General features: G+C 41.6%; 1 protein-coding gene across 4 annotated transcripts in view; it reads left to right on the forward strand.

The window, feature by feature from the left end:
- ptprub (protein tyrosine phosphatase receptor type Ub) overlaps positions 1–25,291 on the forward strand; it is a 191,550-nt gene that overhangs the window by 148,276 nt on the left and 17,983 nt on the right. The window contains exons 10-22 of one of the 4 annotated variants that reach the window (XM_079560764.1): positions 211–412; positions 1,721–1,823; positions 1,897–2,170; positions 4,684–4,720; positions 7,826–7,964; positions 8,820–8,843; positions 9,201–9,349; positions 9,581–9,768; positions 16,068–16,140; positions 17,742–17,818; positions 20,207–20,224; positions 23,317–23,353; positions 24,184–24,281. In XM_079560764.1, the coding sequence (XP_079416890.1) occupies positions 211–412; positions 1,721–1,823; positions 1,897–2,170; positions 4,684–4,720; positions 7,826–7,964; positions 8,820–8,843; positions 9,201–9,349; positions 9,581–9,768; positions 16,068–16,140; positions 17,742–17,818; positions 20,207–20,224; positions 23,317–23,353; positions 24,184–24,281 (1,419 nt within the window). The remainder of the gene's footprint in view (positions 1–210; positions 413–1,720; positions 1,824–1,896; positions 2,171–4,683; positions 4,721–7,825; positions 7,965–8,819; positions 8,844–9,200; positions 9,350–9,580; positions 9,769–16,067; positions 16,141–17,741; positions 17,819–20,206; positions 20,225–23,316; positions 23,354–24,183; positions 24,282–25,291) is intronic. The other 3 variants (XM_079560766.1, XM_079560765.1, XM_079560767.1) reach the window with 3 other exon arrangements.

Consider the following 25,291-nt stretch of genomic DNA (forward strand, 5'->3'; position numbering starts at 1 on the left):
CATTTTCGCTGCATTTTATGACAAGATCAATTTGCACTTAATGACCTCCGGTGATGAGTGTTAAAGTATGAAATAAATACCTGGCTCGATGTGATCCTTTTAAAAAGTTATGAGCAGCAATAACAACGGAGGCATTAAACGAGTCCTAAAACGACTTTGACTTTTATACCGGCGCTTTATGTCTTTGTCTTCCCCGTTTCGCAACAACAGATAAGTTACCAGAGTATCGAGTCGTCTGACCCGAGCATCAATGTCCCGGGACCTCGGAGGACCGTCTCCAAACTGAAAAACGAGACCTATCACATGTTCTCCAACCTGCACCCGGGAACCACCTACCTCATCTCGGTCCGTGCGCGCACCGGCAAGGGCTTCGGACAGACCGCGCTGACGGAAATCACCACCAACATCTCAGGTAATGGGCTGACACCGCGGCGAGAGCCTTTGAAAAATCACCAAAGGCAGAATGATACATTCGTCCCAATCACTGCCCATCACTGCCAGTGCAGCTCGAGGATTCATTCACTCTGTGCTATTGTTGGGGTGTGTTTTTCTACTTTTTGACCTTACCAGTGCTCTCCTCTCCTTCAATTAAAAAACTACAGCACCCCAGTTTCCTTTCTCTCTTCAATCCTTAGACACGTTGTCATTAAGCCCCATTCAACACGTAAATTAACTCATTGAAAATAGAGAAAGCTCAGAGGGGACACTGCAGTATATTATGTACAAAGGAAGATGCAATACATACCTGGGATCACAACGCTGCTTCTGAGACTCTCTGAGCTTATTACGGCTGATAGAAACGCAACCTTGGTGTTTCTGTTTTCTTTTAATGATGCATTTGTGCTTCTTCAGGGAGATGGGATTGCACCTCTTAGGAACACACAGCTCAGCCACTCCTCCTCTGTCGCACAGCTACAATGCGCTCTCTGCCCCTGACGCTCCACAAAGACGTCTGCTTTGTTTAATTATAGATTCACTAAATCTTTGACTCAGTGGCTGCACATCAGACATTCCCTGGCATAAAGCCACTCTACAGACGGAGTACAAAAGTCTTGGCGCATCACGCTCAAGCTCCAGCTCTGGCCCATGGTTCACAACATTCACTTACACTGAGCGTCTCTCAAATCTGCTCTGACAGCCAGCAAACACCGCACACCTTCAGCAGCCGCCACTACTGTCAGCATCTTCAAGAGATATCCTCCACCGAGCACCCACAAACACATTTTTATACAAGCGCTCACGTATACAGACTGTGTCCTATAGGGATCAGCTTCTCAGCAGGTATCACAATGTTTTAACTTCAAATGATATACAAACAGAGCAGCAGACTGCTAATATCAGCACCAGTAAAAGCACAACTTGGATTTAAGAAACAAAGCGATTTTACACCACTGACACATTATAATAGTACCTTTTATTTTCTCAGTGGATTAATTATTTCAAAGAGGTATGTTTTGCTACATCATAATGATGAGTCAGGTTTTGCCCAAAATTAAAAGTTAATACTCACTTTCATAACTTTTAATTAGACTCATAATCATCCAACTGGAATTGCTGATCTGATTTTAAGATAATAGTCTTGTTTGTTTCTTGATTTATTTAAGTGAAAACATAGATGCCTGCAGCATGAGCTGAATCAGGTGACCTAGAAGACGGGAGCATTCTTTTGGGAGCCACATTATATCTGACATGAAGTGTGTATTTTTGTTTGCATTCCCAGCTCCCACATTTGACTATGGAGACATCCCATCCCCCCTGAGTGAGACAGAGAACACAATTACTGTCTTACTGCGCCCCGCCCAGGGGAGAGGCGCTCCTGTCAGGTGAGCAAATCATCACACAGTATTGTACTCTTTTTCTCCTGACTTCTGTTACAAGTGCCCCCTCTGTGTTTAGCACCTACCAAGTTGTGGTAGAGGAGGAATTGGTGAAGAAAGTGAAACGGGAGCTGGGGCACCAAGACTGCTTCCCTCTGCCCATGTCTCACGGTGAGGCACAGGCCCGGGGCACCCCTCACTACTACACCGCCGAGCTGCCCCCCAGCAGCCTGCCTGAGGCCAGCCCTTTCACCGTGGGCGACAACCACACGTACAACGGGTACTGGAACACCCCCCTGGACCCACGCAAAAGCTACCTGGTCTACTTCCAGGCCATGAGCAACTTCAGAGGGGTAAGTGACTGGACACTCTGACACCTGAGTGATGTCTGACATCGACAGTGTAGCCACTGATACTCGGTACAGGGGGCACAAACCAGGGCTCTTGGTGCCACTGTTAAACCTGTAGTATGGAGAGGACCGCCACAAGCATCTATTGAAGCCACTGTATTCTGGATGCCGGTCCCAAGCATAAATAAATTGCCCATAGCGACTTTGATTTGTGTTTTATCGTCTGTCCACAGTGTTTTTGCTTGTTCTTCAGTAAGCAGTTGAAATCTCATCAACCAAATAATTTTTAGCATAAAACGCCTGGTTTTGTTCTCACACTCAGAGGACGCCACACATTAGCTCCTTACAGACAGTTACGTCAGGAGCGGTTTCCTCGACCACACAATTACTCAGAGATAATTGGGTGCAGGTGCTGAAAAACAGAGGGACAAAAGTGTTGGCTGCAATTACTGACCATTTTGCCTCATTTTGTCGTCTGCATAGCATTGTTGTAACATATTTAAGATACAACTGCTTTTCTGTCACACTAGTTGGGTCGTTTCCTCTCATTTCAGGCATTATTTATTTTACCACAAACCTTCTATGTGCTTTATTTTTTACATCTGCCAGGGGAATACGTATTTTTGCATTTAAAGGTGCATTATGCAACTTTTTATTTGTAAAGCAAAAAGTTGATATTTGTGTGTGTTTGACCTAGTAGTGACTCGGAGGCTGTATGTGTGGTCAGCATGGCACCTTTACTTTCCATCACAGTGGCCTCGACAATGCTCTAGGGTCAATCATTTTGCAGGTTTCTCCGTCCGCAGTGAAACCCTTCCAAACAACTGATCCCGAAGCGTCCTAGAGACCACTGTGATGGAAAGTAAAGGCGCCATGCTGACCACTCATACAGCCACTGGTCACTACAAGGTCAAATACGCACAAATATCAACTTTTTGTTTTAAAATTTAAAGTAATTTGCACCATTGCACCAAAAATCAGCCATTTTACTTTGAATAAAATGTTGAAAATACCTATTCTACTGGCTTTTTTTTTTTAATTGACAAGTCCAAACATCTTTATTGGTATGAGCAGTTTTACATATCGAGAGCAGTGCAACAGTTGGCCATGTGTACCTAGTAAAGTGGCCCGTGTGTGTGACGGGGCAGAGCTCACAATCACATCCCGACATCATTTCCTCATTGAAGCCTTTCTCTGTTCATTCAAAGGTGGGTGGGTGATGTCATGGTAGCGTCTCTTTACAAACATGTAAAGACTGCAACGTGTGCACTTCACACAACTGGAGCGGCTAAGCGTGGGATTAGCGTGTGAATGTCCAGCTTTAGCAGCGGAAGGGATTTGGGTTTGTTTTGTGTGGCGGGGGGCCAGTGTCCACAGCACGTAGAGCACCGAGCCAAAACGCACCACCGGCTTCACGGGCACAAGGAGGCGGTCACTGGTCAAATCTGGGCACAGACATGTCATTCTAGGAGGAATACTAATTAAATTTATCGAACGTGTGATGTACTGCAACTTTATCGCTCTCTTTCTATGGGCAGAGACATATACAGGATATATCTCTCAATCAACACCCTGCCAATAACACGGCGCACTTCCAGCAGTGAATCAGGCGTGTGTTGTCACAAGTTCCTGAGACATTTGTAGCTGCAGTAAATAATGGAAATAGTCCGTCTTAATTTGCCACAGCTTGTAATAATGAGTAATGTAGGTGTCTCTGAGAAGAAGACAGCTCCAATGAATCAGCTTTTTGATGGAGAGATGGGAGCGTATAGTAATTGTGTTTAGAGTCAGCGTTTCTCTCCCCTCAGCCAGGTTTCAACGCTCCCTCGCGAGCAGACGACACAAGCAAAGCTCCGTGTATATTTCAGTCATGTTCAGTCAATTTAGTTTTGTTTACACTTAGACAGTTGGTTTTGGAATCACAAATTAAAACTACAGAATGTAATTAGTTTGCAAGTTGAAAAGCAATTTAGCAAGTTTTGGAAAAGCACCCTTTACTTATTGTCGAGTCATGCGATTTACATAATTGCGCCTTAATGCTCGAATTAACATCTGTAAATCTGAAAATTGATTAAGATCTCCCCGAAGCAATGACAATGTGGAGTTGGATTACAGTATTAGATCTTATTTGTAAATGTTTGACAGTCCTTTCATTATCCACTGACGTGTAATTTTAATCAAAGGAAATACTTGAGTCAAAAACTGCCATCTTAATTATATTCACCTTTTGAACTCATCGTTTCTCAGCTTCTTCGCTGTTGTCCTCATGTATGACACAGTATGTAACATGATGTGTAAAGAGTAGGCTGTGACTGTGGTCCAGCATTGCCTCATGTTTATGCCTCTGGAGTAAAGATGCTGTATTGTGCATTCACATCGTGTTTCGTCGGCCTCTCACAGTGATGTATGTGTATGTCGGGCTCAGTATATTTCACGTCACCTCCTTTTCTTTTATCACATCGCTTTTATGCAAAAGTGACACGTCCCTCTGATGTCTGCGTTTTCTTCTCTTTCAGGAATCCAGAATCAACTGCATTCGTATTGCTCGCAAAGGTAATGCCACATGAATATTTCCTACTTCCTCTGACCTTGATGCATTTTCAGATCCACATCTCTTCTGTCGTGCACAGATAAAAATGTAAAGTGCTCTTCGCTTTATGCTACGTCTGTGCTGAAGTTCTGAATCCTGCCTTATTTTGAGGTGGACATTTTGTCTGTCGATTCTTGTTGTTTGGGCCCAAGAGAAAAGGGCAACACACAGGGAGGGGAGTAGAGGTCACTCTTTCATCCCCGCGTGCTCAGAGCAGATGCCAGGTCACCATATATCAAAGCCCCTGTCTTTGTTCTCATCTGTGGCACCCTCCACAGAAACCTCCAAAGGGCTTCGACCTGCACATTTCCACAAGGGTCCTCCAGATCAAAACTCTGAGCCTTCGAGCTGCATGGTCATATCACTACAAGAAAACTGGTGCTGCTCTCTGCGCCCCAGCCTTCCCGTTCAAAGGCACTTGAAAAGGGCAAGGAAATTGACTCTAAGTCCCGGTGGCAGTACAGCCCCCTGCCACTGCTCTCTGTCAGATTATGTTGAATAAAAGTATGTATTTATAGTTATCTTAGCGCTGCTACAGTAAGCTCAGTCTGCTCCGTAAATGGACTCTGCGCCGTCTTTTATTTCCTCTTGTGACAGACTCTTTTTGTGTCTGCAAAATGAAAGTGATGAGAACCAGACGGCGAGGCCAGCCCTTTTAGCTCTGCGCCTATCTGTCCACTTGGTCAGTGATTAATATTCTGCCTTCATTTTCCTCTGGACTTTTTCTTTGATGCCTCTAAGAAGTCTGTGAGGAAATCAGCAATATGAAACACTGCATTTATTTGTAAAAAACATCCCATGACATTGTTAAAATAGAAAGCTCCAATATCAAGGTGCAAAAGTGCCAGGGTTACATCATGTTCTGCCTGGGTGATGCAACATGGTCCCGTGAAAGCTTAATGAAAAAATCCGAGCGTGATTTCCAATTTCAGGGTGCGACAGGTCACATGTTCCTGCTGCTGTTTGTGATCTGTGTGATCCTTCTACCATTAACACAGTGCGGCTGCAGAGCCGTCATTATCTAGCAGCCCATCACAGGAAAAGTAGAGGCAAATGATTGTGCCTGGGATAACAAAGCTGGAGATTACATTTCAACTTTAAGGTGACAGTTTAATTAAGGATCCTCCGGCAGGCTCACCACAACAATAGACTTCTATTTCTCTTCTAAGTGCCAATTTCCAGCATGGGACAGTTGGCAGGTGCATGGATTCATGTGGAAATCTATTTCATGCTCATGTTGGGCTTAATAGAAATTTCGGGGGTAAATGTGGCAAAAGCGTCTTATCTGTCCCGAACGTCAGAGGAGTGAAATTGATTTCTCACCTGCTCATCTGCATTATGTGGCTTTATAAGACACTCCACCTCTTTCAATCTATCTGCAGCTCATTCTTATTATATTTGGACGAGAGGTATACTTCCATTTTTATGGTATATTAAAAAAAAAATACACCTTGATTAATAAATCTAATTTCAATGTAAACAAAAAGCTTCACAAACATCAAAATCATTATCAAATCTTTTTCACTATAAAATTGTTGACACATTTTTCTTTTTGGCTATATTTTGTAATGTGTAGTTCAATTGTATGACTGTATATGACTCAAAGTTTTGCATTTTGCAAATCATTTGTATTAGGAAACATGAAAAAAAAGTATAAAGGAGCATGTTTGAAAGCTGTTAAGGTCAAGTGACATTACAGTAAATGTTATTAGTGTCGAGAGCACATGTGTCAAACACAAGGCCCGCAGGATTTCATTCGGCCCTTTGTAGAGTAAAGGGCCACAGTCCTTTACAATATGTGGACCGCGACCCGCTGTGGGGGCTGAATTTCGGTCCACAACCCAAACAAGTTCGACACCCCTGGCCTAGAATGTAAAAATGTTGGTACAATTCTGTTGCACCATCACGACCATACGCTGTAATACAATCCCCGACTCACACACCTCTAATCTATGCCAACAGTTGCAGCACATTTTCAAGTTTCCAGAGAAAACAAAAATAACACTGTTGTCCTACTTCGAGACATATTTTTCAGGAGGTTTATAATCCCCTCCAACTCCTCCGGCCACAGACAGCGAGGCTACAGCATGGCGGTGCTTTCATTTTTCATTGCCCCAGATTTGATTGTACCCCGTCCGCCTGCTGTATCGCTCTCTGTCCCGGGGCCCGCGCTGACTTTCCCTCACCCTGAAGAGACTGTTCCTGTTGGACTCAGGAGGACAAGTTGACATACCGCACAAAAAGTAGATCAGTGGGGCCCCCGGAACGAGACAACGAGAGCCCCCCCGTCCTCGACAGCATTTACATAAGCGTAAAGCTTTATGCCGAGGAAATGAATAACCTGCTATTATCATAACGACCTTTTCCAGTAGCTCTCAGACACGCGGGCACCTTGAGATTATACCGGAGCGCAGAATGGATGACTTGAGTGCGGAAAAATGAAATGTAATACAATATATTGAAAGAAATTGCGTTGCAGAGAGGAATGCGATTGACCGTGGCATAACAATGTAGATTTACAAGTTTGCAAGGTCAGTTTGCCGCTGCGTATCAGTCTGAAAGATTAACAAAGGTATATTCAGCTATAAATATCCTGGATTTATTGCAGCTTATCCACTGGCAGCACGCTACACTTTTCGTCCTAGTCCCTCGGAGATTATTTCATGGCGCTAGTAGTTTATCTGTGTTGTTTAAGAGCGTACAACACGGCAGACAGCTTTTGCTTCTTCTAAAAACATTAATTGGGTGTAATTACTTCACTGGAGGATACGTCTGTGTTTTAATGGCAGATGTTTTTGTCTTGAAGCTAATGGCTAACACTAAATAAAAGTTAGAATAGCGGCAATATTTGAAGTAATCAGCCTGTCTGTAATTTCCATTTTAGCTGTTTAGTTTTTTTAATTCAAGTTCAATTAACATGAGCCATTAGCTCTGGGGAAAAATAACAAAACAACTCCTTGTTTAATGAACACATGCGCTTTCTCCGGTGTCTTGACTGTCCATCAGTGACTCACAGTCTGCCCTGTAATCGTGAAATATTTGCTTACGCCTTGTTTGTGTGTTTGTAGCTGCCTGTAAAGACCACCGTAAGGCAATGGAGGTGTCTCAGAACTCGGAGGAGATGGGCCTGATCCTGGGCGTGTGCGCCGGAGGCCTCATCGTGCTCATCCTGGTACTTGGGGCTGTCATCATCATCATCAAGAAAGGGTAATGCCTCTGATTCATGCTCACTTTACTACACCCCTCATGACGGCTTTGTTTTATTTCTTTATCAGAACAGTTCCGTTTTTACCTCAGCTGAACTTTCTCAAAGGCCGGGCTTGTTTTGGAAAAGGGGACTTGCCACAGCCATCGCAATGTTTTCATTCTCCCATGGTGCACCACCACAGACCAAACAAGCCTCCTCCTCGGAGCTTATCTGAGTGTGAAGTATTTAATTAAAGGCGGATGCAATTCAATTAGCCACTTAATTACGCACAACAAGCTGAAGCCTGACCCTTAAATGAGATGGTAATTAGGAGGGAAAAGGTGTACTTTTAAAGATTATTAGTCACCAGTCCCTCAGGTTTCCAGTAGATCATCTCTTCTGCCCTGCATTCATTTAGCAGGTGTGAGCAGGCGCTGCAGCTGAAGCGGTGAATGAAATGCACAACAGCAACCAGGGCATTATCCTTCTGACTCTTCATATAGACTGCTATTGAACAGTGTTGGATCAAAAGTCACCATTGTTCTGCACTTTAGTCCTTGACTAAGCAGCGACGAAGATCTCTCTGAGAGAATTGATTTGTAAATTTGCAGTGACAGGAAGCCACGTGGTGCGGTACTTGAAGTGTAACACTGAGACCTATTCGATTGAAGGAAACACACATATTCTGCCTCGCTGTGGTTTGGTCTGTCAGCACCTGCTTGGTACATTTGCTTGTGTCAAATAGCAAATGGAACAGCCAGGGCTGGTCTCATTTTCATTGTAATCAATGCATTCTCCCCTCAGCTGACATTGCTTTCATCTTACACCTTTTCTTCTTTTCTCTGGGTTTTATCCTCCCACTGCACTCTTGACAGGAGGGACTACTACTCTTACTATCCGTAAGTGACTCCACCTCTTCTCCTCTCCATAGTTTTGTGGTCATATACATCCTCTGGCTTTGGCTTTCAATCACGAGTAGAGAACGATTCATAAATATTCTATCAGATATTTGTGCTTTCTTTTTGTTGTGACGACTTTCACTCGTCATGGCTCCATTCTGCTGAGTGATCCTTAGAGAGGCCTTTGTTGAGTACATTGAATGTCTAGGTTTTATAGTTTCTTATTTACCACTATTTGGGTTTCACGATCTAAACATAACATTTTAAGCTTTGAAGTTTCTTTCATATTTACAAACTCTGTGCATGCCTGTCTGTGTAAATAGTGTCAGCTTCAGCTGCTTCTGTCTGTGTTTGCAGAAAGCCTGTGAATAAGACACCCATCACATACCGACAGGAGAAGAGTCACATGGGCTCCATGGAGCGCAGTTTCACAGACCAGAGCACTCTACAGGAAGATGAAAGGATGGCTCTCTCCTTCATGGACGCACACACCTGCGGCACACGCAGTAAGACAACTGTCATACAGACATACCTCTGGCAGATAACCATAGCTCACACTGCAATTTTACACTTGACACACATCACTTTGTAATCCTGTGGGCACAGCTATACACAGCATATGCATCTGAAGGATAGTTATCATCCAGTACACAAAAGCCTCTTGCTTGCATTCAGCAAACATCTCATTCAAAAGGTCAGGATTGTGCAAGTTTTTAAATGAATAAAATATGATTCAGGTGACGCCCGCAGCTCTGTGAATGAAGCCAGCAGCTTACTGGGCAACTCCCCGAGACACCACTGTGGAAGAAAAGGCTCACCCTACCACACAGGACAACTGCACCCTGCTGTGCGAGTGGCCGACCTGCTGCAGCACATCAACCAGATGAAGACGGCTGAAGGCTACGGCTTCAAACAAGAGTATGAGGTGAGAGGACCCCTGTGTTTAGGTAGTTTACTTTATGAATAGAAAGTTTCAACCCATGTTTGTGAGCAATGTGATCAGAACATTTATTTCTAAAGTAAATTAAGAGTTATTGCTGATGATGAGGTTAAAAAGGGAAGCAGAAGTGTTTTATTTGTCAGTGTTTAACCTTGATACTGAGGCTGTTAACGTGAATGGCAGCTCGTAAGTCGACTTGTGTAAATTGCTCCGCTCTGAGCTCACGAGGTAAAGGTGGGTCAGTGCTCAGCCTCGTCTCAGCAGGAGAGCTTGACCTTAATTGGCTTCTGTTGTTAGTGTGCAGCAGTGTTTTTAGGCCTTTGAAAAGCACGTACAAGCACCCACCGAGCCACAAACTTTAAATGTTTAGTGATTCTAAGAGCAAAAGAATAAAGTCAAACTGCAACATTTCAGATACTTTGATAGAAGCACTGAGGCAAATGAATGTTATGCAGTGCTTTATCTTGAGTTCATCACTGTGGACGAAATGAGATTGTGTGCAATCCTGGAATTCAGGAAGAGATTGCATATTAGAACACTCTCATCAATCCTCCTCTTCGTTCTCCTCGTGCCCTCAGTGCCACCCACCAAAGGTAATTATCGCGGTTAAAAAGGCATCTGGATGGCACTTTAGCTCAACGTATAAATTAATCATCTCATTTGAGGCCAGATGAGGACCGCTGTCAGGCCCCCAGCCTGATGAGGTTAAACATCACTAAAGGCTCTGTAGCTGCTCATTTGTGTCTCCATCAAGAGTTTGGAAATATTTAATGTACTTAAAGTGGAAAAAGGCATGTGTCTGTTATGCTTTCACAGTTAATCTAGTGATAGCTGCAAATGTCTTCATCCTTTTGTTGTGAGGTTAAAAGTGGTGTTATAAAGTACACCGTCTGGAATTTCTCACATTTCTGCCTAAATTGGTCGCTGAATGTGGTCTGATCTTCATCTAAATCATAGGAATGATTAAACAGTGTCTGCTTGAACTAATACCACCCAAACATTTGATCATATTTGTATTGGCCATAACATGTAAACATTTACAGGAGAGCGTGGAATAAGTGAGTTCACCGCCCGAACAGTTTTGTAATGAGGAATGGTCCAAGATTCATCCTGATCATTGTGAACGTCTAATCTGCAACTACAGAAAAGCAGTTATTGCAGCAAAAGAAGGAGCAGCAACTATTTAATACAGGGGTTCACTTACTTATACTTACAGGATGAATCTTGGACCATTCCTCTTTACAACACTGTTGCAGTTTAGTGAGTTTCAGGCGGTGTACTCACTTATTCCACGCTCTCCTGTGAATGTTTACATGTTATGGCCAATAAAAATATGATCAGATGTTTGGGCGGCATTAGTTCAGGCAGACACTGTTTAGTCAATCCTGTGATTTTGGTGAAGATCAGACCACATTTAGTGACCAATTTAGGCAGAAATGTGAGAAATTCCAGACTGTACTTACTTTTTCTCATATATAGTGTTATGTATGGAAGATTTTCTAAAAGTGTCATTTATAGCTACACAAATGCGACGCCTAAATTCGTCTAATGTAAATTATTGTATTTTGTCACAGTGCATGCACAAAGTTCAATAGTTGCCTTCATAATAAGAATTTAAATGTAAAACTTAATGCTAAATCCCTGCTGTATTTACATAATGCACATAATGGACTTCATGGTTCCAACATTGACAGTGTTTGGACTGCTGCTCCTGCTGTTGTCCCTTGTTGCACCATTCGGGTCTATAATGAGTGTCTCAGACGTCTGAAAAGCTATCCCCAGCGGAGCGACTGTAGCTGAGTGCTGAAATCGCAGTGGGACAAGTCCATTACTCTCGCCCGCTGCCTGTGGCATTCATAAAAAATCACCAAACATCTTTTGTCTCTGTGTCACGGTTTCCCCGCTGGATCTCTGCTTGCAGACTCATTAAAGTGTCGCTCACAGGCAAAAGTTGCTCCACTCAAGAAAATCAATACACTCCCCTTTTTTGTGTTTTCCCTTTTTCTGCTCATATACTTTAGATTGTCTGTCTCTCTATATTATGGAGCAAAATGAAGACGCCATATCATATTTCTATCTCTTGACTCGCCTATGGTTTTATTTCCCGTGAGAATCTTTGTGTTTTTTTTGTGGAACATTGATCAACAGTTTACACTTGGACGTGGCAGATGCTGTCACGGCACTAGCACTTGGTGTAATCAATAAACGACACAATAACAGAGGTTTTGTGGCTGACTCTGAACCTCATTTAACACAAGACCTTTAGGTTAGGAAGAATATACTTTTTTTGTGGGCAGAGATTTCCCTTAAGTTTCATGTCAATCCATCCTAATGCATTTAACCAGGCTTGGAACAGGCATAAAAAGGTTATATCATGGTGAGGCTGCCATTTCGAATGCCTTTATGTGTAGCGCATGACTCTTAAGAGGATATTCCAAGGAAACTTTACTACTTCTGTCGTCTATGAACAACAGTGTTCGCTTGTTGATGTCGCAGATGTTTCTCAGTCCTGTATAATTTGTGCAGCAGTTGTTCTTTTTCATGTCTCTGTACTGAACATGTTTGCTTTGATACGGACAGACCCTGTGTCAAGTACACTGGGAGGAGGTAACTTAAGGTCCCAGACAATACAATAGGCTTTGTATTGAATACGAAAGGCGAGGATGGCTGGCCAGAAAAATGTTTGAAAATATCCAAAATATTTAACATTTTCAAACCTCCTCCTTGCCCGCTACAACACGTCATAGTCAGACGCACAACAAATACTGTAGAGCCAATACTTCGCTCTGTTCTCCTTCACTCATATCAGCTGTACATGTCCGACTCTCTTGACATGTTTTCCCTTGCGTCATATTCCATACAAGTCTTCTGTCAAAGCGCAGGAAACACATGAATTAGTTATGGGCCATATAAACTTTTACCAATAATGAGGTTTCCAAAGGTGGCCTATATATATTTTCTTGTTCGATATTTAAACTGCATATGCTTTGACTTATTTAGATGGATAACATCAGTTACAAGTTCATCAGTTGCATAATTGACTCAAATCATAACAACGCCGCCCAAGAAGTGATTTCCTGTTTCGATCCAGCACACCAAAATAAAAGCACACAGCTCGTCTCATTGATTAGTTCAGCAGATACTTGCAACATTACAAGAATATAACTAAATACACACATTTGTATAGTTTGGCAGAAAGAAAGTATAACTAATGAACTGCTGAACTAATGACGAAGATGGTGCTTTTATTTTGGTGTGCTGGATCAAAACAGGATTTTTTGTTTTTGAAGTTAAGCACAGAGTCAATTATTATTTTATTTCAGTGAGTTTTACTTCAGTTTTTATTGGATTTTTTTAAGCTGCTGACAGAAAGTGACATAGATATGGTAAAGTTTCATACGTTTGTTAAGTGTGACGTCACGACCTTCGCTTCCGGGTACTAGCAGACCGGCAAATATGTGAGAAAAAACATAAAAATTTCAATCAATATTTCTAAAACTCAACGGAGAGTTACTGAACCTACTTAATTCTCAGACTCATTCGCCAAAAATGCCGCACCTACTGCTAAAAAACTAGTATTTACTAAAGTCACTACTTCCGGGGTTAGCATAGCTGACCCGGATGTACCGATTTACTTTTATAGCAGTAGGTACAGCATCTTTGGCTAATGGGCCTGATAAATAAGTATGATCAGTAACTCTCTGTTGAGCTTCAGAAATATTGACTGTGGTATTAAAGAGTTTTTTGTAGTTTCTCGCACATCTGCGGACCTGGAAGTAGAGCCGTTATGTCACCACTTAACAATGTATAGCAGTTTGACTTAACTTGGTCGGCATGGCAACAGTTTAAAATTGTTTACCTTCACCTATGTCACTTCCTGTCAGCGTCCAATAAAGAAGTGAAACTATAAACATAACAAAAATGGCCAAACTAAGGAAAGCTGGGTACAATTCTTAGTAGGGTTGGGCGATGTTCCCTTAATTGGCCGTTGACGATGTTTACAGTGAACCATCGTGATGGACGATGATATCGTCCATTTTTCATTATAAGCATTTTTTTTAAAGACATTTACATAGCCTATATATGCTGCATATTACTATGTATGTTAGGAAAATGTGAGATTGCAGGATAAATGGATCTAAACTAAACATGATTTGAACAGAGTCACGGAACACGACTTTTGCAAAAGAAATGTGTTAAAACTTGTGCGTAAAAGTCTGAGAGGAGAACGACTCATTCAGCGCGTGAACTCCAAGGCTCTCATCACACTAATACAAATGTAAATTGGAGCGTATTATATGCTCAGTTTTAACGTTATGTTTAAGAAACAGTGGGTGAACGGGACAATATTTTGAAGTTTGTGTCGTAGCCTACATTTTTGAAGCCGCTCCACGCGCCGCCTGGTCCGTGTGCTCTAACCTCTTAACTCCTGCACCGCGCCTTTCTCTCTCCTCTCTCTTTCTTCTCTCGGTCCTTCGTGAGAATAATCCACGCGCTCATCTAGCTCCGATGTGAGAGCCATCTCATTTTAAAACGGTTTAAGTTTCAATACGCAGCAAAGCAAAACAAAACCACGCGCTGTTAAACTCTGAGCTGCAGAGAGAGAGAGAGAGAGAGAGCCCCGCGCGTCATAAACAGAGCAGCTGCGTCTTTACTTTAATAATTACGGCTAACACATCGTGGCTTCTGGCAGGCTACTGACACTAGCGCGCATATTAGTTACATCCGTGATTTAATTTACAGTGCAATCCCTGCAAAGTTTGTAGGTTTGCAAGGCCCACAGAAGATCAGTGCGTGTTTTTGACAGGAGGGGGCGTGGCATCACGATGGTGGCTCTCCATCGTGATGTTGCTCATCCATCGCCGATGGACGATGACATCGTCCATCGGCACAACCCTAATTCTTAGCAAAATCTTAAATATAATCATGTTAACTTTAGCCCAAATGTTGTCTAATGTGTCGTATGCACTTTAATTGCCTTATCCATTTATAAAAGAGAAGCTTGAAATGTAAACTTGAAATAATTGAAAATACTGTTGTGGGTTTTGTATTTTAAATTGTACTTTTACATATTTTTCTCTGCTCAATTCTGAGTCTTTACCCAGACAACAGACAACAGGGCCCAATCAAATGAGGAAGTGGATTAGTTCCTGCTCCACGTCCAGAGAGTGACGGTTTAGGACAGAGGCGTCATTCCTTTCATCTCATTTTGGTTATTTCGTCTGATCCTCTTAGCCCTCCCACCCAACTCCTTTGTAAATTGCTTCATGTTAAAGCCTGTAAAAAATATAGTTGTAGGACGGTTTGCCCGGAAACTTAAATGCGTTTTCAGGAAGAAACTCAAACCCCAAGAGGAGGACGTGTAATCTCAGGCAGGATTTGGACGGGTCTTGGCTCTCAGTTGGGAGTACTGTGTTGTAATCCCCTTCCCAGCATGCACTTTGGCAGAGTTTCTCAATTCCCCCATCGGCGGAAAGGGACACAGGAGGTAGCAGACCCGTATCTAAAAAGGCTGTTTAAGTCTTAATTTAGTCACAGGCCGGACACTGGTGGGCACCCATCGCTGCGCCCTGCAGACCGGAGTGCGAGCAGGTGGAGGGGAGGCTTATATGCCGAGTGCTGTCCTAACAACAAAATATCACATTCTTATTGACATCGAGACACCAATGACTTTAATGTCAATTTTGATTTCCATATATATTGCTTGACATTTTAATTCAACGCATAATATATATTCTAAATATGTAGAGTATCTGATAAGCCCATAATCTTTGCATAACCAGGCCCTCCGGACTTTTCCCTGACATAATTCACAGTTTTATCATTAAATGGGGAGCTACCTCTTTTATTGAGTCATAACCACCAGCTACTTTGCCACAGTGCTCTCGAACTATAACTGTAATGCATAACCATATTCAGACAGATATGCTTTTTAATAACAGCAAACAATGATAAGGGGTGACATTTTTAGAGTTTCATTTAGGACATTTCCCTCAAAAGCACTAAATCACCCTCAGAGTTCCTATATATAAACCCACTTAACACTTTTGTCCCTCTTCTTCTTACAACACTATTTATGTTGCTGATGCTGCGAGATTGTGTAAGCATGCTATGGCTTGTTTATCTTTATGTCATTCAACTGTGTAAAATGTGTTTATTTGACTCTGACTATGTTGTGATAAAGCTCGTGCCAGCGGTGACGGAAATGCTGGAAAACTGTCAAATGTGATGGTTAACTAAGATCTACTGTGGGGAAAAAAACAAGCCTGCTTATCTCTCCACAGAGCTTCTTCGACGGCTGGGATTGCACGAAGAAACCGGACAAAGCTCAGGGGAGGCATGACACTCTGCTGGGATGTGAGTCCGTATTACATCATGTACCACTGTTTTTTACGACCAGTGTGGAAGTGGGGTCTTTTCTTTGCCATTTCATTACAGAATATGTGTAGAAAGATCAACATCAGCTACAAATAAAAGAGATAAGACGTACAGGAGGAGGAGGAGGTGTTCATAATCTCGTTATTATTGAACAACTGTTGGTTACATTTACGGACCGCATTGTTACCATTGAAAGGACAGAAATTGAACAGCTTTTTTAAACTTTTGACCCCCGCCTTAACCAAGTGCATTTTCTCCAGTTCAGCTTTACCCAAATCTAAAAAATTCTGGACTGGAGCTTACAGTCTATAGGAATCATTTAAAAATCTGATTGTAACTTTTTTGTCGCATTTTTTATCCCTTTTTGTCGTGCTTTCGTAGGTTTTTTGTCGGGTTTTTCATTGCATTTTTGTCTCTTTCATGGCTTTCTTGTTGATTTTCCATCACTCTTTTGCCTTGTTTTTGTCACTTTTTGGAAGTGTTTTTGTTGCTTTTTCGTCACTTTTCGTCTCCACTTTTTTTTTGGAGTTTTTGTTGTTGCTATTTCATCACTCTTAAGTTGCGTGTTTTTGTCACTGTACGTATTATGTTATTGCTCTCTTGACACTTTTTTGCTTTTACATTTGGGTAATGCCAAAGAAGAAGAAAAAGTGCTCGGTTCATGTGGGGGTTAAGAGGTTAAGTAATGAATCAATTATTTAATTCAAGAAATACTTTATAGTAGTTTTGCTACATCCTTATCTTTTTAGTATTGCTCTCACTTTAGAAAAAAGTTAGTTATTCTTCCCAGTCTGAGAAAGTCTGTAAATGACTAAATCTCTATGTCAAGTTTGTATTTACTGTATATTTAACGTTAATTTTGCAAATATTTACTTTACCCCACCTAGTTTAGCTCGAGAAACTCAACAATTAATTAGATCATGTTTCATTTCAGTGCATAATATAATAACAATACTCCACCACCGATCCCCATTGAGAATCTTTGGGATGTGCTGGAGAGGGCTTTGCACAGTGCTCACACTCTCCCACCGTCAGTACAAGATTAATGCAACACTGGAGATTTTGACATTGTAGAGGCTTATTGAAACAGCGCCACAGTGAATGTGTGCTGTAATCCAAGAGCACATGACTTTTTTTTGGTGGTGATGCAGTGTATAGTAGGGCTGGGACGATCCACTTTTGTCACGATCCGATACGTATCACGATACTCGGGCCGATCCGATACGTATTGCGATACAGTAAGTAATTATGATTATTAATATGGCTACCTTAAAGTGTGCAAAAAGTCATGTGTCTAAAGTTTATATTTGACATTTATTGAAGTGTTAAGATTGAAAGGTGCCTCAACACAAAGTGGAACAAAGTGCTGTGTAAATGTTGCTGGAAAACAAAGGAGTGTATATATAGAAAGTATTGAAAGTATTGAAAGTATTGCGATACCAAGTCCGATCCAATCTTTTGTCCCAGCCCTACTGTATAGCATTATACATTATATTGCATGTTACAGAACACCTAGTTAATACATTCTATTAAGAACATAAAGCTATTTTATTGTAACTGTAATATTGTTTTTCCCTCAGATGATCGGCACAGAGTGAAGCTGCACCCTCTCCTGGGAGATCCTAACTCTGACTATATCAACGCTAACTACATCGATGTAAGTCTAATCCTTTTGACAATCAGTCGGCACTACCTGTCCAATATTCTCCATGCACAGTCCATCTCAGTCATGCTTTGTGAGCCCCATGGATCGCTGGCCTATTTCCCCCCGGCAGCTCTCATCCAGACCGGACACCCTCCTCTGGATGCCTTTCTCCTCTGACCCAGACTGTGCTATCGCTTTTATTAAATCTCTGTGGAATAAATGCACTTCAATGTCCGGCAACAGAAATGGACACGTTTGAAGAGATGACGCAAATCCTTCTGAATTAATAGAGCAGGCGGAAGCTATTCAATCTGTTGATGGGTCAGGATTAGGACCTTTGCTGCGCCACACTGCAGAGCAACGCCATTATTTTCTAATTACATGTTACGCACAAAAAAATATATGAAATCCAGTCCACACAGTTAGTAACAGAAGGTTATCAACTATGACTATAATGTTTTGAGTGAAGCCTCTAATAAGAAAATGAACAATAGAAATAAATTACAATTCTAAAAAAAAAAAAAACGGCACAAACATTGCGCTGCTAATGGATCTTTCAGACAGTTTTATCAAGCCTCACTGATTTCAGACTGCGAGTTACAGTCACACGCTCTCAGACAGACCAACAATACAAGCAATCAAACCACTCAAAACAAAGAAGTTGATCATCACTGCGAACAGACGCGCCGCCAAACAATTCCTGCTTTATTACAATTACAATATGTTTATGATTATGTCAGTAAGACTCCATTGAACTCCCCAAAAACAAAACATTCACATTTGCATTCACGCAAGCTCACAGTGATCAGGTCTTTATACTTTGATTTATTTTGCTTGTGCCATACCCCTCAGCCACTTCTGTTTGATTTTGGTCACTGGCAGCGAGGTCAGGTTTTTCTTTAGCTCATACCATTTATTTTTGATGGCTTTTGGTAAATATCACAGCGCATACGAGGCAATCCGAAGTACTCCAATTGTTGTTTGAGCTTTGTAAGTGGTTATAGACCAAAACCATCATTGTTTTAAAACAAGGGAAAATTAGATGATGTTACTCTTAGTCCCACTTGTGTAAAGACAATGTTTGAATTCATATTACCTTTTGTCCGTTCGCTTGTTTCAGAGTGCAGAGTGGTCAGTGTTGAGATGCTTTTAGAGTGCATTAAGCGTGGCCCTGTTGTTAGCGCTGCAGTCGCGGTGAAGGTGTCAGGCTCCGAGGTGCAGCCGAAACACCACTCAACGTGCCACTGCCTTGTCACCATCTGTAGTTTCGCTCCCTACGAGGCTAACAGGGCGACTCTCCAGAGTGCTGCGGTGTGTACAGCCTGTAATTAGTCAACACAGGTTAAATGAAAAAGTTTTCATGTTCCGTAGAGAGCGTTTTAAAACCAAATGGAGAAAGGTTGCGAGTAATGCCACAGCCACTGCTTGACTTAAGGCAGTTTGACAGCTTCCAGCGTGCAGCTAAACACGATGGGAAATAGCTCATTTGGTTTAATTAAGTCACCTTTGCTTCAGCTGAACTTTACACAAAAACATCAGACTGGGACCTGGAGTTAGGAATTTTGAGTTCTTTTTTGATCCATACGCTTTATTAGAAAGACGATATAGAAAAAGAAGGGGTAGCACTGCACGCATTATTGCAACTCTTCTGAAACAATAAGGTTTGCAATTTATGTTTGAAATCACTGTGCACCCTTTAAACATGCCCTGGAGCATAAACACTTGCGAGAAGGCTGAAATATTAGCAGCTAAACTTTAACAAGAGGTCCAAACTACGTGGTTCTGAGGGTTTTTTTTGGACCCCCTTGTGAAGAGTATGTTTTGTGCATTGTAGTGCCTCAATAATTGCAGATTGTGTGATTTCCTCTGCAACCAAATTGGGAAATCTGACTCCCAATCTGATTGCAATTCATCATGATGCCATAAATGGTAGTGAAGAGACATTGAGACATTCAGAAAATTGTTGGAGCCCGAAACAGGAATAGATGTTACGACGCAGAGAGCGGCACAGTGTTCAGCCTGTGCTATAGCCTTATTCTCTCTACACTATAATACTGCGTTCAGAACTTTTTCCTGCTGGTATACAGTACACTGGTATTGCATCAAAAGCCATATTCTCCTTTGCAATAGTATGAACGTACTGCACACATACTGTACTGCTCATCGCTGTTGGGTTGCTAGCTATACTAAACATGACACAAATTACTTTTCTTACAAGCTCTATAGAAACCCACGTCTAAAAAGCACTTTGAGAAATAAATCAGACTACTCAAAGCCACTTGTGCTGCTGTGCCAGACGTCTCCAACCACATCTCCAGCTTCACTAAAAGCTTCTTTCATTAACTGGCCTATATGTCTTCTCTCTCTACTCCCCTCCCCTCTCGTCCTTGGACCCTGTAGATTCGGATAAACAGGGAAGTAAGTACTGCACTGCTCCTTCTTCTGCCTGTCATGATCGCTCTATTTTTTTGCTGTCCCCCTTTCCTCTCTACCCGCACCCCTTTACGTTCTTGCATCTTATCCTCTGTCCAAGGGGTCCTAGGTCAGCAGGTTTGCACAAGCAGAAAAGAGCCTCCTGAAAAGATACACCACCTTTATACGGAGTTAGTCTTAAATAAACCCACTTTCTGCCGCCCAATGCCTTCAACTTGTTCCAAAGAGGTTCAGTTACCATGGCAACTGTCCGTGAATGATGGAGGAGTGGTGTTAGCCTAGCCATGATGCTAACAGTGCAGGCACAGAAACTGGTAGATGCATAGACATTGATCAGTTACAGTTACGAGCAGTGCATGTTCTGTCCACACATACAGTGAGAACCAGATGTTTACATACACTTCATAAAACGACACATCTGCATTTTTTTTTCTCACTTTTTAAAATGCATATTTTAGCCATAATGACCTTTGGAGGAAAAAGGGGGAATCTCACAAGCCTGAGAACACCATCCCACCATCCCAATACGAGGGTGGCAGCATCATGCTGTGGGGCTGTTTCACAAAATAGATGACGTCATGAAGAAAGAAAACTATGTGGAAATATTGGAGCAACATCAGCCAGGAAGTTAAAGCTTGGGCGCAGATGAGTCTCCCAAATGGACAATGACCCAAAGCAAACTGCCAAACTGGCTACAAAGTGGCTTAAGGATAACAAAGTCGATGTTTTTAAGTGACCATCACAAAGCCCTGATCTCAATCCAGTTGAAGATGTATGGGCCGAGCTGAAGAACCATGTGCACGCAAGATGGCCGACAAATGTGTCTCAGTTACACCAGCTCTGTTTGGAGGAATGGACCAAAAGTCCTGCCAACTATTGTGAGACGCTTGTGGAAGGAAGTCCAAAGCATTTGACCCAAGCTATACTGTTTAAAGTCAATGCTACCAAATATTAATTAAATGTATGTGTAAACTTTTGGCTTTGCAAAAAGTAATATAAAACCATGTAGAAAATGATATCTCTCATTCTTCTGGCATTTAGCAAATAGAAATAATTTAATAATAAAACAAGTCTTAAAAAAGTTAATTCTGTTTTCATGTCAGACAGTGAGTAAAAAATGAAAATGTTTCTTTTTATAAAGTGTATGTAAACATCTGGTTCTCACTGTATAAGTGGGTTGTAAGCAAATCCCTATATAAAAATGTATATGGCATGTTTATTTTATGACTTAATGCAACTTTTGTGATTTCTCATCATTAACACTATAAAGTAGGATGTATATTGGCTAAGAGAAGTTAAACTGATTTGACAAAGCATTTAGTGCCACTTTTACACGCTACTTCAAAAAGTGAAAGGTCAGTACAAATAGTAATACGCTGCCCGACCAAATAATAGTCGCCACAAAAAATAGTCACCACACGGTATAATATTTCATTGAACCACCTTTAGCATTTGCTGATGGCATTGTTTCAATAAGCACCTGCAATGTCTGGTGTTTTCTGTGCCATCAGAGAAGAAGAAATGCATCAATGTTCAGATGTTCAGATAGTCAACTGATATCATTCTTTGGGCAAATACTGGTGCTGAAACTAGACCTGACCAACGGCAGCAACCCCAGAACCGGATTTCAGGTTTTCACGGCTGATGTAACTCCATGGTCTCCATGGTTACGTATACGTTCCATTCAGAAAACCTACTAGAAACTATTAAAACTTGAAATAAAACTGATCCTGGAGCGTCTTAGAGGTGATCAGGATGGAAAGCAAAGGCGCCAAGCTGAAAGGTCAAATAAGCACTAATATTAACTTTTCTCCGCATAATAAGTTCAAGAGGTGACTTTTTATAGGTCAGGCAGTGTTATTTTAAACCAGTCTTCGACATTACGTACATGTGGTCGATGGGTCGACAACAGATGGAACCATTTTGATAATTTACGATGCTTGGTGCTAATGACTAAAGGAAAAATAATACAGTGCACAGGATTCTGTGAACTAGCTTGACCACAAGTATTTGTCAGGATCAAACACCACTTCTATTTATTACACTGTGTATGTCTATGAGTGTAGGCCCAAACCTCATTCATGAAATCCTGGATTTTCTTTGAGCATAAACGTGCAGTAGCTCAACAGCAGTGTAGACTAGAGAAAAACTGTCATCATAAAGCTTAGTTGATGGCTAAATTGATTGTGTCTGCTTTCAAAGCCTCATTGACACAGTGTGTTCCTCAGTGTCTTGTGAGGTAATTGAACTGCTGTCTTGTACTTTACTTTTCTGTGTGGTTCCAGCTGGATCATACCCTGTAAATGTGCGCATTCCCAGGAATTCCCTTTAGCAGTTTTGCCTGGCTTGAGCTGCAATGGCTTTTTAAATATGTTTTGTTTATTCCCTTCAAGGCTTTCTTTTACATGTCATTGTTTTTCCTGTTTTTTTGTTTTCATTTTCACCTCATGTTCAGCATATGAAAGGCCTGTCTCGTGTTTCAAAGGCTGTCACATGCGACGATATACCCACACACTAACAGCAGTGGCCGTAGGGAATCTGGATGCTGCGTGGAAGAAGCGTTTGTAAAGTCTGATTTTATTCTACAGTCAGTCAGTCTGACTGTGTTTTAGATTAACAGATCCGGCTTAACATTATGAACACTATAGGTGAAATATATTACATGCATTACTTTCTTTCTCTTTTATACAACGCACAACAGTTTGTTATGTTAGAAGCAGCCCTTTCTCATTGGCTAGTATCAACATTGAACCACTGACAGGTGGTGCTCATGGGAAGGTTGTATCAATGCGTGCATGAGCGGATGGTTATAATTCAGATGCTTAAAAATCAAACCTTACAATTGACTATGCCTTTGCTTGATGCATATATTATGATGAACCCCCATTGGGATCAAGGCAGAGCGAGCCGTGCCTTTTGTGAACAGCAGGGCAGCGGCGGGCAGCACTTGGAGCAGCACAGTGCTCATGAGGGACAGGATGCAGAGGAGACAGATAGAAAAGGCAATGACACATCAGGTACAGCTGCGCTCAGGGCAGATGGCTTACTCAGCATGTCGTCCCTCTTCTCTGTTTCAGGGCTACCATCGATCCAACCACTTCATCGCCACTCAGGGTGAGTACCCACACGAGCCTCTACACTACAGTCTGTGTGCGCTTTCAGCAGCCGACGGGAACTTCTGTCAGGGAGTAATAAATTAAAAATGATCTGGCCAGTGAACCCTCTCCACGCAGTCTCTTGCCAAAACAATCTCACTTATAAGTGCAAAGGTGCCAATATGTTAGTGGGTTAATAGAGGCGTAGGCTGTTAATTATGCAAGTTAATTACTTATCGGTTATTGTTTCTATCTTTGGTGTTAACATTTATGAGAGCCATTGGGTCAGTGCATTTATTATAGTGTAAATCTGTCTTATCTGTACAGGTGGATTTCCAATGGCTATATTTAAATATCAAGCTAAAATATGTCAGTATTTCTATTAAGTAATGCACATAAATACCTAAGGCCAAACCTACACAAAGCCCAAAATCTCAAGCAATTATCTTTGTCTGTGTTCTGCAACTATTGGTATTTCATTGTATAAAGTACACGCCTAATGTTGTGGTACAGAAGTTGCAGAAAGTAGTTAAGGCCCCCTTTATTTGGTCCTAGTGGTATTTTTCACTTGTCCACCTAAATGAAAAAGAAATAGAAATTCCACATTGATCTATATAACATGTTTTTCTCGCTAAAGATCACAACAACCACTTTGCACAAGGTCTGTCTAACTTCTTATATAATACGCTTTGGGCTCTTATTCTGTGCTGATTTTTTCATCTCAAAATATATAATACAGTTTCTTTATTATCATGTTGACACTTTATTATTACTTGCCCATTATTGTGGATAACGTTGTGTTGCAGTGTTAAGTTCATTTTATTATTTGCTTTCTCTGCTGACCATTAGGACCAAAGCAAGAGACTCTATATGACTTTTGGAGGATGGTGTGGCAGGAGAATTGCTTCAGCATCGTCATGATCACTAAACTTGTGGAGGTGGGCAGGGTAAGTGTGAATAGGGAAGAACAAAGCACAAAGAACACTTATAAAGCATCTGCCTTAACTTCTTTCTTCAATGTTTTTTTTGTTTTATATAGAATTGTTCTTTGCACATAATATTTTTTTCCCAACGGGTCACAAAGAAACGGGATATCTTAAGAGTTTTTTTTCTTGAGCTCTGTTCTGTGCATACTTTGCATGTGTAAAGTCCCCATTATAGAGGCCTATACACACCCACTCACACACCTTTCCTGCAGCAATAACAATAGCAGCCCCGAAAGCAGATTATAAACAGGTCTTTATTGTTACAAAGATGGTCCCTTTTATCTGTTATAGCTGTACCATCAAATTGTGATGGGGTATTACAGAAATTTCCATCATGACCATAATGACACCGAGCCCCATAAAACGTACCGTAAAGTACTTGTCGTGCATAAAACCGTCCTCCGTATGGTGCTTTTAAGCCTGCTGTCCATACATACGCTCCTTTGATAGCTATAGCACAATGGTCCACCGCTGTTTTCCACCTCACATAAATACCTGCACTATATGAATGCAGCTTTAAGCGCCTACGCTTTTCAGCCTGGCCAAGACACTTCAATTGGCAACATTTTTCAGCACTAGCGCTAGGACCAATTTGAGTCTCGATCCTGACGATTCTGTGGAAAGTCAACACCTGAGTAATGCCATGAGTGGATCCAAATGACATCTCCATCTTACAAAAAAATGTCCTCTTTTATGTTTGAGACCAACGACAGAAGATTGCAGCTGTCCTCTTTATTGTGCGTCCCGCCATTATGTGATTATTGCGCTCCTCTATAGCGCTGCCTCAGAAAAACACACGCTTGTTTTTCTTCACCCGTCACTGTATTGTTATATCAATGTAGATGCACAAAGTTATATCAAACATACAATAAATAAGCTAAAACAAGGTTAATAATGGGTTGCTGAAGATACTCAGTTGGGAAAAAGTTGGCTCATCTACTGAATAGAGTTTGGGATCTTCACAAACACCA

Source organism: Gobius niger (genome assembly GCF_951799975.1).
Source record: "Gobius niger genome assembly, chromosome: 8".
NCBI lineage: Eukaryota > Metazoa > Chordata > Actinopteri > Gobiiformes > Gobiidae > Gobius > Gobius niger.